Below are 18,602 nucleotides of genomic sequence, written 5' to 3' on the forward strand. Positions count from 1 at the left end.
ATTGCTCCCCATTGGTCTTCTGACAAATGGAAACAGCTATGGACTTAGCTGTATTTTTTTCATAGCCATAGAATGATGAGAAGAGAAAAATAGGTTGACATGGTGTTCAGTCCAGATTGGTCACCTCTCTTGTATCAACTTATCTCAGGAGGTTGTTCTGGTAATAAATTTAAAGGAGGGAAGATTCATAATTCATTCACCTTGAAACCCCAAGGTTAACAGAGAGGGACTCCTCAGGGTGCCGTCAGCTAGGCAGTGCCGTCTGGCGACACCCAGGGGAAGGGCCTTCTCTGTGGGGGCTCCCACCCTCTGGAACGAACTCCCTCCAGGACTTCGTCAACTTCCGGACCTCCGAACCTTCCGTCGCGAGCTTAAAACACACTTATTCATCTGCGCGGGACTGGATTAGATTTTAAATTTACTGGTTTTAAATGGGTTTTTATTATTTATACTGTTTTTAACAATTCGGCTATGGAATAAGTTTTTTACGTGTCATTTTAGTTTGTATTTATATGTATTTTTAATTGCCTGTGAACCGCCCTGAGTCCCTAGGGAGATAGGGCAGTATATAAATGTGAAAAATAAATAAATAAATAAATAAATAAACAGGCTATAATGGAATCATCATCATCAAATCCTGGAAATAAAACCCTTTGCCTAGAATTTTAACTAACAATAAAAGTTTAATGGGTGAATTAATTCAGAGATGATGGAAAACCTGGCATGCTTTAAAAAAAAAAAAGAACAAAAACAACCATTAATTGTTTTCCATTTGATCATGAGGTCTTTACTTTTGTTGTGCACCAGCAATCCAAAATTAATAGGGTTATCAGTGCATGTAACATAGATGTCTGTGTGGATAAGATTATCAACCCTGCTATCAAGCAAAACCAAGCATTTAACAGTGAGTGCCATACCAAGTGCACTAATCAAACAGGTGACAAGAAAGTAGGGGAAGTCATGCACAACACAGGTTATGTAGACAGTAAACACAAGGTCAATCAAAATGGACTCAAATGTCTATACACCAATGCACAGAGTATGAGGAATAAACAGGGTGAATTAGAAATTCAAGTAAATGAGGGCAGATATGATATTGTTGCCCTTACGGAAACTTGGTGGGGTGAAACTGACAAATGGAACATACAGCTAGAGGGATATAAATTATTTAAAAGAAATAGACCAAATAAAAGAGGAGGTGGAGTTGCACTATATATAAGAAATAACTACATCTCTACAGAAAGAGCACAACAATGACGAAAATTATCTTGAATGCATTTGGGTCAATATTAAAGGGAGGGAAAATGATATTGCCATAGGCATATACCTTAGGCCACCCAGCCAAACAGAGGAAGTAGATGAACTTTTTGCTAGTCAGCTAACTAAGGTATGAAGGAAGCACATTACAGTAGTAATGGGGGATTTTAACTACCCTGACATCAACTGGGAGACAAACTCTGCACCAAGTGGAAAATCCAACAGGTTCATAACAAACCTAGCAGACAACTTTGTTTCCCAAAAAGTAGAGAAGGGAACAAGGGGATCAGCCATATTGGACTTAATTCTCACTAACAGAGATGAAATGATAGAAGGTGTTGAAGCTATAGGAATCTTGGGGGCAAGTGATCACGCAATATTGGAATTCAACATTATGCAAACACAAGTAGTAGAACAAAGTCAAACTAGAGTCTTGGACTTCAAGAGAGCTAATTTCAATAAACTCAGAGAGAGCTTGAGAAGGATTCCATGGATGAGAATCTTCAAGGGGAAAACAACTCAAGAAGCTTGGGAAATTTTGAAAAGTGAGATTATAAAAGCGCAGTCTAGCACAATACCAATGAGGAAGAAAAATAATAGATCTCAAAAGAAACCAGCATGGATGTATAAAGAACTATCTGACAAATTGAAAGACAAAAAGGACACATATAAAAAGTGGAAAGAGGGGCAAATAACTAAGGCAGAATATCAGCAAATAGCCTGAGCCTATAAAGATGAAGTGAGGAAAGCTAAGGCTCACAATGAACAAAGGCTAGCGACAAAAGTAAAAAATAACAAAAAAAGCTTCTTACAATATGTTAAAAACAAGAAAAAAGTCAAGGAAACAATTGGCCCATTGTTGGGAGAAAGTGGCAAGAAGGTGACACGCAACAGGGAGAAAGCAGATCTACTTAACTCATATTTTGCATCTGTCTTTACACAAAAGGAAAAAACAATCCAACCTATCAAAAACAGCACCACAAAAAACAGATTAGGAACACAAGTTAAAATAGGGGAAAAAATGGTAAGTGAACATCTGTCTACCCTAGACGAGTTCAAATCACCAGGACCGGATGGATTATACCCCAGGGTTCTGAAGGAACTGGCAGACAAAATTTCAGAACCACTGAACTATATCTTTCAAAGATCCTGGAGCACAGGGGAGCTGCCAGAGGACTGAAAAAGAGCTGATGTACATCTTCAAAAAAGGAAAAAAATCAGATCCAGGAAACTACAGACCTATCAGCCTAACCTCAATACCAGGGAAGATTCTGGAAAAGATAATGAAGCAACGAATCACCGAACACCTAGAAGCAAACAAAATAATAACCAAAAGCCAACATTGGTTTGTCAAAAACAGATCATGCCAGACTAATCTTATTGCATTCTTTGACAAAGTGACAAAATTAGTAGACTAGAGGAATGCTGTCGATATAATTTACTTGGACTTCAGTAAAGCATTTGATAAAGTAGACCATAACCTACTACTAGATAAAGTAGAAAAATGTGGGTTAGACAGCACCACCACCAGATGGATTCGTAACTGGCTGACCAACCGCACTCAACGTGTAGTCCTCAATGGAACTACATCCACATGGAGGGAAGTATGCAGTGGAGTACCCCAAGGCTCTGTTTTAGGCCCAGTACTCTTCAACATCTTCATCAATGACTTGGACGAGGGGATAGATGGGGAACTCATCAAATTTGCAGATGACACCAAGCTGGCAGGAATAGCCAACACTCCAGAAGATAGGCTCAAGATACAGAAAGATCTTGACAGACTTGAACATTGGGCGCTATCTAACAAAATGAAATTCAACAGTGAAAAAAGTAAGGTTCTACATTTAGGCCAAAAAAACAAAATGCACCGGTACCGTATATGTGGTACCTTGCTCAATAGTAGTAACTGTGAGAGGGATCTTGGAGTCCTAGTGGACAACCATTTAGATATGAGCCAGCAGTGTACAGCAGCTGCCAAAAAAGCCAACACAATTCTGGGCTGCATAAACAGAGGGATAGAATCAAGATCACGTGAAGTGTTAATACCACTTTATAATGTCTTGGTAAGGCCACACTTGGAATATTGCATTCAGTTTTGGTCACCACGATGTAAAAAGGATGTTGAGACTCTAGAAAGAGTGCAGAGAAGAGCAACGAAGATGATTAGGGGACTGGAGGCTAAAACATATGAAGAATGGTTGCAGGAACTCGGTATGCCTAGTTTAATGAAAAGAAGGACTAGGGGAGACATGATAGCAGTGTTCCAATATCTCAGGGGTTGCCACAAAGAAGAGGGAGTCAAACTATTCTCCAAAGCACCTGAGGGTAGAACAAGAAGCAATGGGTGGAAACTAATCAAGGAGAGAAGCAACCTAGAACTAAGGAGAAATTTCCTGACAGTTAGAACAATTAATCAGTGGAACAACTTGCCTGCAGAAGTTGTAAATGCTCCAACACTGGAAATTTTAAAGAAAATGTTGGATAGCCATTTGTCTGAAATGGTGTAGGGTTTCCTGCCTGGGCAGGGGGTTGGACTAGAAGACCTCCAAGGTCCCTTCCAACTCTGATATTATTATTATTATTATTATTATTATTATTATTATTATTATTATTATTATTATTATTATTATTATTATTATTATTATTATTATTATTATTACCACGTAACTAACAAAGGATTAGGTAATCCAGCCTATCTATTCTGACTCTTTTTCTTTGATGAACTGATAGAAAGAAAGGAAGAAAAAAGTCACACTTTTCCAGAGCTATGCTGGCTGGAGAATTCTGGGAGTTGAAGTACACAAGTCTTAAGGCTGCCAAGTTTGAAGACCTCTGGTCCACGTGTATAATTTGAATGAGGAACATGACATTGAAGGGTATGAAAGCATTGAGGGGGGGGGAAGCATGTTCCAAAGCCAGCATTTATCTTGGTCTGAAACACAATCCTTTGTCTGGGTGTCAAAGGAGAAGTGAGAGTGAAGCGAAATACCAGGCTATGTCTGAAAGATGCATTGTGGAAAGCTGAGAGGTGACAGGGAGAACATTTGAGCTGTGTAGGGCTGCCACTTCAGTTTCTGTGGCCCTCTGCATTCCTGTCCTGTCGAACTAGTCAGATCAGACATCACGTTTCCCTGGGAATCTACATTCTCCAAGTGATTGCAGAGAAGTTCTGGATCATTGCCACTCAACACAGGTTATTTTTGGCAAAGCACTTGCATCAAATGATGAGGAAGTTTACAATTGGGCCTCCTTTCCTTTTCTTGGTCTTCTAAATCCTGCCAAGTTCACACTGCAGAAAAATAGGGGTGGGGAAAATGAGTTGGAAACTCACCTTTAACTGAGTTAATTTCACATTTATGCCTCAGTAAGTAAAAGCAATGGTACAACGTTCCAAAGCCTAAATAGGAGGTTCAGTCCAATCCAATCTATATTTATCTGATGTGATCAGGTATAAAAAAAGAGAGCATATTTTAAATAGTTTTCTCCTGATGGCGGCATACAACTGGCAAGCCAACCTTGAAAAATACAAATATTTCATTACAGTAATTGCAGCTGTATTTTTTTTATTGTTTCCACATTAACATCAACATTAAATTACTGCTCATTTTAAAGAGCTCTATGAGTTCTGCAGAGGATGCGGTGGCTCAGTGGCTAAGATGCTGAGCTTGTCGATCGAAAGGTCAGCAGTTCAGCGGTTCGAATCCCTAGCACTGCGTAACGGGGTGAACTCCTGTTACTTGTCCCAGCTTCTGCCAACCTAACAGTTCGAAAGCACGTAAAAAATGCAAGTAGAAAAAATGCAAGTAGAAAAATTCCCCCCTTTGATGGGAAGGTAACAGTGTTCCATGTGCCTTTGGTGTTTAGTCATGCTGGCCACATGACCAAGGAGACGTCTTTGGACAGCGCTGGCTCTTCGGCTTTGAAACGGAAATGAGCACCGCCCCCTAGAGTCAAGAATGACTAGCATGTATGTGCGAGGGGAACCTTTACCTTTACCTTTTATGAGTTCTGCTCCTCCATTTTGGGACAGCCAGCATCTAGAGTGGCACCTGAAATTACCTGCTCAGATTTTCATCAATGTGAAACCCAAAGACAGCAGTTCTAGAAACTCCTTGCAAGTAGTAGAATTTTGAAGTTGTAGAGATCTGGCAATCCTTTAGATGACAACAAAGAAATACAGAAAAAAAAAACCAACCCTCTTTGCTGTCACCTAATGATCTCCTGGAGGAAAGAGTCGGGTTCTTTAAAGATGTACTTTTTCTCCCTTCGGGGCAGTCCACTACTGGCTAACTGCCAGAAAAGAAATGATTTGCAGTTTCTCTAAGACAGGCAGATAGATGAACTACCCCCCCAAAATAGCAGCAACATGAAATTATTTCCTTCCTGCTGTGCATCCTAAATGTACATTGCATTTATCGGTACTGTTCTGCAGTGCACAGAACAAATGTTACAGTAATGCACACACCCAGCTCAGCAGAAAACCCAAACCAAATACAAAGAAAAACTGACACTGCAGCAAACTATCAGACCAAGAAATCCAAAGATGCTTTTGCAGCAAAATACCCCATCAACTTCATAATAAAATATTGAATTGGAAAGGAGCTTGGAGGTCATCTAGTAAAATACCCTGATCAGCCCAGCAATCTACTACTAAGACATTGGTGACATCCAGCTTCTGTTTAAGCACTTATGTCAAATTAACTTTGAGAGTACAGTTCACTCACTCACACACAGGATTTTAAATGTTTAAATGCATGCTGAAGCCTTCCAAAAGGGGGGGGGGAAATCCCACAAAGTGGAAGGATGAGTAAAGAGCAAAAGAAATTAAGAATTCAGGATTACTGCTGGCAAAAGAAAAGTAAATTATGTTGATGGGGCTCTACTAAGTGCTAACTGAAATGGATGGAATCAGTGATTTTTTCCCCCCAGCTGGAGCGCAAACCTTTCAGATTTTGTCCACCAGAGATCATCCCCTCTCGATTCTCAATGCAGCAAAGCAGACACCGCACTGATTCTGCTCCATGCAAATAGCTTCCAAAAGCAGATTTTCCATGTAAACAGCAGCTTGCATATCTACTCCCCCTCCATTACCACCACCACCCCACCCCACCACCCCGCAAAAAAGAGAGAGAATTTATTCATTGAATCCTTTTCAGGAGAAAACCTTGGTATGGCATTCCCGACACATCCTTTTCACATTGTATTTCTCTCCCTTTCTAATTCCCAAATAACATAACAGTGGTGGAGTCACACAATGCTTGACAAAGTTTTTTAAAAAACAGTGGGTGGCAGTATTTATTACAGGGAAAAACAACCCTTGCGCAAGTCAGCAGCGCATTGATAGGAACAAAACCAACTTGTTTCAAGGTCACAGAATATTGGCAACGTTCCCAGCTCCCACTGCTTTCCCTTTAGGGGAATATTGGGGTGTAGCAGCTGCAGTTTGCAGGTTCTGTTTCAGTGAGGGCCTTACCATTAAGTAAGTTTCCACTTGACTAGAAAACCACTCTCCGGTCTGCTCAATCTATTCATCAGACAGTAATTAGCAGTCAGAGATGTTTGCTATGAGATTACATAAACTACAAATTTATGACCACAATTAAGCCCAACATTTCTTTTGCCAAGTAAAACATTTGTTAAGTGAGTTTTGCTCCATTGCTCCATTTTAGGACCTTGCTTGCCAGAGTTGTTAAGTGAATCATTGCAGTTGTTAAGTTAGCAACACAGTTGTTAAGTAAATCTGGCTTCCCCATTGATTTTGCTTGTCAGAAGGTCACAAAAGATGAACATGTGGCCCCAGGGGTGGCTTCTACTTATCTTTACTACCGGTTCACAATGGGAGCACGTGTGGGTGCTTACTTCACACATGCTTCTGTGCATGCACAGAAGTCCCTTGATGACATCGGATGGTTGGAGCCTCCCACCGGTTTTACTACCGGATCTATAGAACTGGACAGAACTGGGAGCAACCACCACTGGGACATTGCAGGCATCAAAAATGTGAACCGGTTGCCAAGCATCCAGAATTGGATCACATGACAATGGGGATGCTGCAACGGTTGCTAAATGTAAAAAATTGTCATGTCACTTTTTTCAGTTCTATTGTAACTTTGGAATGAATGGTTAAGTTGAGGACTACCTGTTCTAAGTATGTATGTATCGTAATATTACCAAAGAAGCTCCACAATTGCATCACAACACATATTTCATCTCATGTGTCTTCTACCCAACTGTTGATGCTCATGACTTTAGGCTTTCTTGTTTCCTTCTTTTCCTTGCTTTTAGGTATGTTTTATTAAAGATCTAAGTCAATCTAGAGATTGGTGGCCCAAATGATTGGGAAGGAAAAAGGGCTTCCTGTTATCTCTCAACTGGATCAGCCTCCAAAAAATGCATTACCCAAGCCAAGGCAGGCTACCTTCTACCTTTTTACCAGAGTGATGAGGTAAATCTTATGAGGTTGCTTATATATGGACACAACCTTCGTCTCAGCTCTCTCTCCTTGACCAATGTTTTTCATTCCTCAAGTTCTGATGTTCATCCCCCTCCCCATATCTCAGGAGTCCCAGAAGTCACATAGCATAATTTAAGGAATGTTTCTTCAAACTACCTAGCTCTTCTAGGCTTTGAATAGTTTACAGGCTTCTGTACATTCAGACTTGATTATAACCCCTAAGGAATTGCAATGATTATTCTGAGGGGAAAAAAAGATAATTTAGCCCATATTATGCCAGGAGACAAATCATCCAAAACAAGTTACAGCCTACCAACATTTTGCAAATTGCAACAGTTTAATACCAGTTTAAGGCTAGGAAACATTTTTCCCCAATTTTGGTGAGTAAAAGTGTCTGTTTTTATAATGAATTCTATACTTCAAAACTTATGCAAACCCTGAAGTATAGATTTCTTTATAATTTTATAAATTGTATCATCTTTTGCTATGGAGATTAGCATTTGTTTACTAAAAGTCATGTAATCTCTTTTTAAAATCGAACTTCAGAGAACTTGTTAGTTTTATTTATGGGTGGGTCATATAGCTTCATTTAATGAGGTAAAAGGATGTTCTTGCAATAAGCATCACAGTTGGTTCTCCTCCCATGTCCTGGTAACTTAACGACTTACAAAAATACCCTAGAAAAATACCCTTGTCAGATTAACTGGATGACACGATCCATTCACTACACGTCAGGAAGACATTTCAGATGAGCCTGAAGATTCAAATTACTAAGCAGTCAATGAAAATTCATGATTTACTAGTCACCAGTTTCATGGGTGCCTTCAAGGAAGACAAGTCTGGTTTTTTCGGAAGGAGGATAAAGCTCCCTTGATAAAGCTGCAAGGTCAGCAAAATTCAGATCCACTGAATTTTGATGAGCTCTTCAACGAACAAAGTGCCTTAGAAGAACAGTGCTGATAATGGAGGCCGAACTATCTTGGGATTGTAAGGAAACTGCTGGTTTCAACCAATCAAGTAGGCCAGTGGTGGGTTTCAATTTTTTTTACTACCGGTTCTGTGGGCGTGGCTTGGTGGGCGTGGCTTGGTTTGCTGGGCATGGATTGGTGGGCGTGGCTTGGTGGGCGTGGCAGGGGAAGGATACTGTAAAATCTCCATCCCTCCCCAATCCAGGGGAAGGTTACTCCCAATCACCTGGGACTTGGGAGGCAGAGAATAGATGGGGGCGGGACCAGTCAGAATTTTTACTACTGGTTCTCCCAACTACTCAAAATTTCCACTACCGGTTCTTCAGAACTGGTCAGAACCTGCTGAAACCCACCTCTGAAGTAGGTGGGTATTTAATTTGGCCCCCAATAACTTAACTATATCAGACATGAAACAAATGAAATGAAAAGGTCCAGCAGAGCATTTGAAGCCAACAATATTCCTTGCTATTAGTCCTACTTGGTAATAATATAATTCCATAGAAAATCTTTGTTGGACAGTGAAGAAGGGGAGGATGGAACAATTATTCCTTCAGAAGAATTGCAGAAAGGCATATGTGTTGAATAAATACATACTTAACTGATTCTGCAATGATACATTTATTGTACCCTGCTCAAAGTCTTTCCAACAAACAGAATAAAAATACTATAAATTAAGAAAAACCAAAGTTTGCTTATTGGCCCAGAAGTAGGTCTGATGAGAATACTTCTTGTTAATATGAATTTTAAACATTTTAATTACATTTTTAATTGTGTTTCAGTTAGATAGCTTCAGGGAATGTTTGCTTGAATACCATAATATTAGTAGATTAAAGCTTTGATCCCAAATCCATTTGATGGTGAGTACGTCTTTCAGATCCAAAAATATAAAGGGGACTTTGGACCACTTTAGGATTAATATATGTCTGTAGTTCCTTCCAAACCTTTATTATTGAAAATAATGGAGAATGCATATAGTGTAGAGTTGAAATGTTGGGACCTTGCTACTTCCTGAGTTTGGTTTTCTTGTTTCAAACATTTCATTACCAAACCACATAATTTTTCAGTGCTTTAATAGTGAAACATTTGCAAGAAGAAAATCAAGATCAGCAAGTACCAAGATCTCCAAAAGAATTTACTTTATTCTGGTTTGGACCATTGCTCTGGAGAACTGTAGTATAATCTTGGCAAACAAACAAACAAATCACACACGCGCGCACACACACCTTTTGCTTTCTGTCTGAAAAGCTACATTGTGCTAGTGGAGTTAGTCCTGCAAGAATCTTAAAAAACCATGCTACTTTTAAAAATACTCAGAAATGATTTGAAGTCATTTCATTTTACAGATATTTTTGCTGTTTCAAGAAAAAGTAAAAAACACAGTTCTGCAATCAAGAAATCCTCTTTATAGAGATTGGGAACATAAAAAAAAGAGACCAGATAGTAGAAACTGATGTGTTGTACTGTTGCACAGCTGCACTGTATGTTGCTTAAAAAGAATTCATAATATAAGCAAATGCAAAATACCAATGAAATGTAAACCAAGTGTTAAAATATAAGAAATCAAGTTCTTAGGGTATTTGTGACAGCAAATAGAAATCCAGCATCGCATGGGGCACATTCAGTGAATTTCTATAAGCTTTTTTTAAAAAAAAAAACAAAAACAAAACCCCAGAAAACAGCACTGCAGTGGTCTTTTTCTGTAAGTGCCACATAGTTTGTTGTTTACTATTTAGTGAGATCAAAATGCAACCAAGTGCAGTATAACAATTGAAAATTAATGTGGCATTTCATGTTCTCATGCTTCAATTAAACTATAGAGGGCCTGTCTATAAAAAATGGATAGGCATGGAAGAATGAACAATAAAGCTGTCTTCTTTGTGACATTTTCCTTTTAAAAAAAATTGAACATGGTCTGAGGATTAAGGTATGGCAAAGCTGATCGTGCCTGAAGAGGGAAGTGCTTTGCTAATCATGTTACAGGCAAAGTAACTGCATTATTATCTAAGAATGAGCTGGCTTGGCAGTAACACATGTGCAAAACATTTGGGCATCTTAGGCTACATCCCTTTCCACATTTAGTTTGGATTAAGGTCAATTAAATTTAATAGAGCTTACTTCCCAATAAACATGCATATGGTTAGTGAATGACAGTATCATTGTGATAATTATAATCCACAAGTGAAATGCTGCTACAAAAGGAATGTAGTTTGGCTTCAAGTTATAAAGCATTTTAACAAAATCCTTGTATCAAGATTATAGGGAGAAATCGTTATTTTATTCCCAAACCACTTTAGGATTATTATGTCCAGTTCTGGATTTCATATTTTAAGAAGAGCATTGTTAAATATGAATTGTCTATAATGATGTGGCTTAAAGAAATTGCTCAACATGGACCAAGGGAGAGTATTTGAAATATTGTCATATGGAAGACAACAGAGTTGTTCTTGGGTGCAGCAGTGGGCAGGACAACAGTTAAAGGATTTAAATTGCAGTGACATTAAAAGAAACATTCTTTTAAATGTGAAAACTTGACGGAATGAGAAGAGAGAAACAACATGTGCAGTACAAGAAAGGCAATGGCAAATTGTTTGTTTTGTTTGTTTTGTTTGTATATGATGGACATAACCATGAAGTCACAAAGTGTCAAACTAAGTTTGAAGAAATTTTTACCTCAGGGATGAAATCCAGCAGGTTCTGACAGGTTCTGGAGAACCAATAGAGGAAATTTTGAGCAATTCGGAGAACCAGTAGCAGAAATTTTGAGTAGTTCAGAGAACTGGCGAATACCACCTCTGGCTGGCCCCAGAGTGGGGTGGGAATGTAGATTTTGCAATATCCTTTCCCCAGGAGTGGGGAAGGAATGGAGATTTTGCAGTATCCTTTCCTGCCACACCCACCAAGCCACGCCTACCAAGCCACACCACGTCCACCAAACCACAGACCCGGTAGTAAAAAAAAATTGATTTCACCACTGCTTTACTTTCCCTTTTTTACTTTTTATTTATTTATTTCAGGTTGAAAGACACCATACTGGGGGAAAACTCATGATAATACCCTGGTTTTCCTTTTTCTTCTCATACTATCACTTTAGCAACTGGTCTCTTCAGGGTAATTTAACCCAGGGCACCAATTTATGAATACCATATGCTATAATAGCATTTTCCTATTTTCTAAGCAGAACAGTGCTATGGAGTCTTGGAGAAAGACCATTGTGGAGGTGTTGCCATTTCTTGTGAACTGCTGATTTTACATAGGTCAAGAAAGAAGGGAGAGTTGGCTTTCCTCTTTTTCTCACCACTTTTTCTTCCTTTGACCCAAGTACTTAGACAGATAGGCCAATGCACTGCAGAGGGGAGAAGTCGATGAGCATCCTATTTTTGTTCAAAATGCATTAAAAATGCAAAAAAGGACTCATTTCCCTTTGGATGAGTTCACTGGTCTATGCTAAATAATACATATTAAACTGTGCTCCATTTTCTTAATTATCCACACTTAAAAGTCTGAAAATTGGAGGAAAAAAATTGTAACATTTACTTTTGGAAATCAAATGCCCCCACATAATTTTATTGATCCTTTGGCACCTAATAGAATGACAATAAAATCAGTGCTTTTATGAAAGGTGCGAACAATATTGAACACCGAAATATCCTGGATGAAAGATGGATGCTTTTTCTAGTATATTAACATACAGCGATTTTTGTGTTACAGCAGGGCTATAAGAAAAACGTGCTGGTTGCTGAAATTCCTGAATTTAAATTGAATTCACACTCGCTCTTCTTTTGGGTCTCATACAGTGGTGGGATTCAAGTAATTTAACAACCGGTTCTCTGCCCTAATGATTTCTTCCAACAACCAGTTTGCCAAACTGCTCAGAAAGTTAACAACCGGTTCTCCCGAAGTGGTGCAAACTGGCTGAATCTCACCACTGGTCTCATATACAATATTTCATGAGAATCAGTTTTGAGTACTGCATGCCTTGTGTGTATACATAGTCCTCGATTTACAACCAGTCATTTAGTGACCATTTAAAGTCACAACAGTGTTGAAAAGAAGCAACTTATTGTACAAAGGGCTGCAAAAGTTGCAATACGTCACACGCTGCTGCTGTGATGATGCAAGTTTGGCACTTCTGCACTGGGCCATACCAGGTACAGCATCAAGCTGACCTTAACGGATCTTGGAAAACACTAACCAGGGACCTGATTAATTCTTGAAGAGGATGCCACCAGAAAATATGTGAATTAGACTGGAAATCAAAAAATAAATAATTCAGAGGTGGCTGTGATTCTATCTTCACAAAAAAATTCCATGGATGTGACCAAACTTATCAACAGCTAAGCTCAGTTGGAGGAAGGCACTATCTTCACAATTAGGAAAATATTTCAAACATACCAAAGGATTTCAATCATACCAAAAATGGGTGCTATACAAATACATGAAGATGTGGGTTATAGCTATGCTTTTAGCAAACAGCTAAAAGTTAGCTTTTACATAACCAAGTTAAGGAATATTCAAATAGAAGTTGAATCCTAGAAACTATTTTATCTAAAAAACCCAAATATTTATTTTTAACAATCACTGTTCATTTGTAAATTTCTACAAATCTTTTGATTAAGGCATCTATTAGCACATATGGGCTATAGATTTCAATCTTATTCAGTTATTTTTATAGAGTAAGATCAATATAAAAATGTACATTTTGCATTGGGCTATTAGTATGTGATATAGTCTACATACACTGCCAAATAGTCTTCCAGTTTTGTTGGGCAATTCAAGCTAGAAAAGTAGAAAACATACCTACCGCTCTACTTCAAGTTTATCTTAATTGGATAACCATGCAATACAATCAGGTATTCAATATTGTAACATTTTAGTATCTTGGTTTGGCATTGTTCATCTTTGATATTTCCTTGAAAAATTATAATACATCTTGTCTGAATCTAACATTCCTAGAAAATAAAGTGTCCCTTCAGAATAGAATTTAAAATTGAAGTCAAGCAAATGCCCCAATTAGCAAGCTATATTTCAACAAGAAAGCACCGTGCATCCATTGTTTTCTTTGGACCTGAAATTACTTCAGTTTTAAGTATAGATCAACTGCCTCTTGGTGTTAAGTCCTTATTTAATTTTAAATTAAAGATTGTCTGTTAAGTGTGCATCACTATCAAGGAAAAGAAAAAATTTAATAGTAGGTGAATGACAGAGTATCCTCTATGTCAGGGGTGTCAAACTTGATTTCATTGAGGGCATCAGGGTTGTGTTTGACCTCAGGGGTTGTGTGGGGGAGTGGCCAGCTTGATGTCCATTTTCATACTGCTCCCATGTAACACCTATCCTGTGCAGACTGCACTGGCTACCTGTCATCTTCCGGGTGCGCTTCAAGGTATTGGTTACTACCTTTAAAGCGCTCCATGGCTTAGGACCGGGATACTTACGGGACCGTCTACTGCCGTCCTCTATCTCCCAACGACCGGTGCGTTCTCACAGAGAGGGACTCCTCAGGGTGCCGTCAGCCAAACAATGTCGACTGGCGGCCTCCAGGGGGAGGGCCTTCTCTGTGGGGGCTCCTACCCTGTGGAATGAACTTCCCCCTGGACTTCGACAACTATCTGACCTTAGGACCTTTCGCCGCGAACTTAAAACCTATTTATTCCACCTTGCTGGACTGGCTTGATTTAAAAAAATTTTAATTTGATTTTATGGGTTTTAAATTTCTGTCAATTTTATAGGGTGTTATATTTTAAATTTGGCCATTTGAATAAGTTTTTTAAGGGTTGTTTTTTAGTATTGTATGTATTGTTTCTTTTGTATTTTATTTTGGCTGTTCACCGCCCTGAGTCCTTCGGGAGAAGGGCGGTATACAAATTAAAATATTATTATTATTATTATTATTATTATTATTATTATTATTATTATTATTATTATTATTATTATTATTATTATTATTATTATTATTAAATGTAACTGCCTCCTGCAGCTTTCTGCCAATGAAAATGGACCTGAGGAGGGTTAGGGCATGCGCCCCCTTCCGAGCTCTGCTTTTGCTGGCAGAGGCACCATGGGCCAGCCCTTCGCTGTTTGCAAGACAGCCCTGATTGCCAGATCTAAGCACCCCATGGGCCAGATCTGGCCCTCAGGTCTTGAGTTTGACACCCCTGCTTTATGTTATTCAGAAATAATTCTAGTTTGTACTCAATGGGATAATTTCCAAATAAATGGCATTTAAGTTACAGACTCATTGTGCCTGTGGTCCATCACAATATGGACTACTTCAGAGATGTTCATCTGTGTTGAGTGCAAGATCAGAAATGGGTGTTCTATCTTGAAGAATTGTTTAGAAGGAGATAGAAATTGCTATTTACAAGACAAGTTACACAGACTGATATGCTTGCATACAACATGCCTCACTATGGCTTTTGGAGGTAAGCATCCTCCTGAGTTAAATACATGGCTACTCTTTCCTTCCAGGCAGCCATGGTTCCCCAGCACAGAATAACAAGGGAGGGGGAAAAATCCTTAAGAGAGGTCAAAGGAGTGCCAAAGTCTGAGCTACTAGATGGCAGCATAAAGGACACATCACCCATTCTTGTTCTCTTGTATGTGATAGAGTCTGGTAAAGAGTTGTTGGAGGGAAAGGATTCTTTCAGGAGGAGCTAAAAGGCAAATTAGCCTAGAATCCTTGGTATGCAGGAGGAGGCCCAGAGTGGACCCTCCCTAGATATTTACAGGGCATGTCTGATAATTATGCAGATTGTGCTTTAATCTGGTAAGATTCTTTCTATGGGTGAGCAACAATAAAGAAATTATTCTGAGTAAATAATCACGTTGCTTAGGGCTAGGGCTAGGATTAGGGTCTGTCTGACATTCTCTCTAACAGTGGTTGCTTGTAGCATTAGTACTCTGCAACTTGAGTGGCTAAGAAGAGCCATTCTTTTCAAGCTAGCCCAGTACACTCAAGGAATTAAATGCCAGGACTTTCTTGGATTCAAATGATGATGGCTAATGTATGTTATCTTTTGTGAGGCTTCTTACAGAAAGCAAGCTGCTACAGCGAGAAAACCACATGTCTCCATCATGAGGCTCAGGGCCCTGGACTCTCAGCATTTGCTGAGAAGGCTCTTGGGAGCCTCCAGCTTGAGTTTGACACCCCTGCTCTATGTTATTCATTGACACAGATGTTCAGCCTTCATGTATTTCTTGGACCAAAGAGAGATTTATACAACAATTTTATTGGCCAACAAAGTGTGGTACCAGTTTTATACTGGTAGTCCTCGACTTACAACAGCTCAATTAGTGACTGTTCAAAGTTACAAGGACACTGAAAAAAGTGATTTATGACAGTTTTTCACATTTACGAGCATTGTGGCATTCAGACACTTGGCAACTGACATATTTATGAAGGTTGCAGTGTCCCGGGGTCATGTGATAACCTTTTGCTATCTTCTGACAAGCCAAGTCAATGGGGAAACCAGATTCACTTAACAAGCACAAATTAGTAACAAATTACTAATCTAAAATCTACAGTGATTTGCTTAAAAAGCATGACAAGAAAAGTCGTTATATGGGGCAAAACTCACTCAACAAATGTCTCACTCAGCAACAGAAATGTTGAGGTCAATTATAGTTGTAAGTCGAGGTCTACCTATAGTGCTGGCATGAACATACTAGAAAGGAGGATATATGTCTATATCTCCTGGCATGGCCAGTCCCAAAAATTTAGAAGCACAGCAAGTAGCAAGTCTCAGAAGTTATGGGTAGCCTTCACATCCTATGGTATAAGAGCACTAATAACCTTGAATAAGATGGAAAGGCAACTCTATGAAAATGTCTCACAGTGACATTTGCTAAGGTATGGAAAAAGTAAATATTGATTATATAAATACTATATGAGGAAGTGTTTTTTTTTTTAGGTGAATTAACTGTGAGGCCTATGTGCATATTAAATTTGGTCAGACTTATTCCTGGTCACTTATTTGTTCCTCTGCACTGCAGCCATAATTTCCAACTTAAACAGAGGAGGCAGCAGCTTTAGTAACTGGATGGGGATATCAATGAAGGGGGAAACACATGGACAGATCAATATCTGATTCACTAATGTGTTACAGAAGGATGGAGGGATAAAGACAGAATTTGACTGGCACAGCAAGTTTTCATCACAAATTATGGGCATCTTCAGCAAAGGAAGATTTTTGTCTCTTTAAAACTACATTCAGTAAATGAAGAAAAAATCACTATCTGACATGCAATTTCTTTCTCTATTTTTTGTTGTTTTAAAGACTGGGAATTGGCCTTCTGCCCTCTCATCAGCTCAACTGAATTGTACTTGAGCATCTTTTAAATACAATTGACTTTAACAGCTACATATTTATTTTCCCTTTGAAATCCATCTATCTGGACTATTTAAGTTTGGCTAGATCATGCCCCCAACCTTGGTAACTAATTCTGAGGTTGTCATTGGTGCAATATCGAAATAACTTTTGAAGGACAGCATAACAACTGTACATATTTGCATCAAAGCTCAACAACCTTATTTTGCTCAGATAAACATTCAGAGTTAAAAGAGAAACAGGTTAATACATTTTAAGTTAATTTTACAAAAACAAAGATATTTTGGGAGCTAGAAAAAATACAAAAGGTTATATTTTTCTATCAGTTTTTTTTTCTATTACCACAAGCTTTGACAGGAAATTTAAAAAAAAAAAAAATAGCACCAATGAGCTTCAACAGTAATACATCCATCTTAGTATGCATGAGATGTAATGAAAATATAAATTTTGGCCAGAAAGGTTGTGTAGGTTCCTTGACGCCAAAGCTTCATTTCAACATCTAGCAAGAAGTCTTTGGGTTCCCTCACTTGCCTCTGAAGATACACTATACCGGTATAGGAATTAAGCTTTCTGGTATTGAAGTAGTTTTCTTCATTTCCTTTGTTGATTGTAAGGATTATGTTGTCTCCGGCATAAGCAGGCGAGGGACCAATTCGGAAAATGTGAGCTGGAACAACAATGTTTGTTTGGAAATTAAGCTGATAATAAGTAATGCGGAGCGGAGTGTTTTGGCAATCCAAATAGTTGAAGCAGTTGATACGTTCACATCTCCTGAGAGAAGAGAAATAGGAAATATTTAGCACTTTAGTAACTGGGATTTTGAAGGCAAGTTCTTGGACAGTGTGCAGAGTTCCAGGAAACCTGTCTCTGATGTTAAGCAATACATAGCAGGGTTGAATATTACTGACTGTACAATTAGCAGCTGCTTGCTCTTCGTATATAACCCTCACTATGTCGATGCAACTATCAAGGTAACAGCCAAGTCTCAAAAGGTCATGAACCTGAAAACCTCTCCTGGAAACTGCAAAGAACTTCTTAAAGGAATGCTTAGAAAATTTCTCAGCACAGATTGGTCTGGAAATGAACTGTGAGATTCATCCAATCACAGTATTTACAGTAATCAGAGTAATCACAGGCCACATGAAATCCCTGGGACTCATGCTTACAAAGTTAGCATCATTTCCACCTTATGAAAGTTATTGTGGTGGTTCCTTCATGGAACTCTGTTGTGCATGTAAAGTAAGCATGTATTTATGCATATCAGAATGGTATTTTATTAACTGCACAGCAAACTTGCATTATGCAACTTTCTGGAATGATTATGGCTGAGCACACTGTATCAAATGAAAGTGTCAGAGTATATTGTGCTATATACAAATTTATAAAACTATAGAAGAGCATCTTGTGTGCCAGCTATGACCTTGCATTACTGGATTATCACAATGCATTCTATATGACACTCCTTAGAAGACAAACCCTAAATTTCAGCTGATGAAACTTGAATCATCCTGGGTGCTTATGGGTTCATAACTATTGTGAGAGCTGCACTGATTAAGAGTTAGTCTTAGATGCAATTTGACTCGCTGTTGTCACCTT

At 38.7% G+C, this 18,602-nt stretch overlaps 1 protein-coding gene across 8 annotated transcripts in view; it reads right to left on the reverse strand.

The window, feature by feature from the left end:
- Nucleotides 1-10,514: 10,514 nt before the first annotated feature.
- Nucleotides 10,515-18,602, reverse strand: part of FBLN2 (fibulin 2) — a 173,640-nt gene continuing 165,552 nt past the window's right edge. For all 8 annotated transcript variants that reach the window (XM_058165750.1, XM_058165756.1, XM_058165751.1 and 5 more), the window contains exon 18: nucleotides 10,515-17,777. In XM_058165750.1, the coding sequence (XP_058021733.1) occupies nucleotides 17,420-17,777 (358 nt within the window). In that variant the 3' untranslated portion in view covers nucleotides 10,515-17,419. The remainder of the gene's footprint in view (nucleotides 17,778-18,602) is intronic.

This window comes from Ahaetulla prasina, chromosome 2, assembly GCF_028640845.1.
Source record: "Ahaetulla prasina isolate Xishuangbanna chromosome 2, ASM2864084v1, whole genome shotgun sequence".
Classification (NCBI taxonomy): domain Eukaryota; kingdom Metazoa; phylum Chordata; class Lepidosauria; order Squamata; family Colubridae; genus Ahaetulla; species Ahaetulla prasina.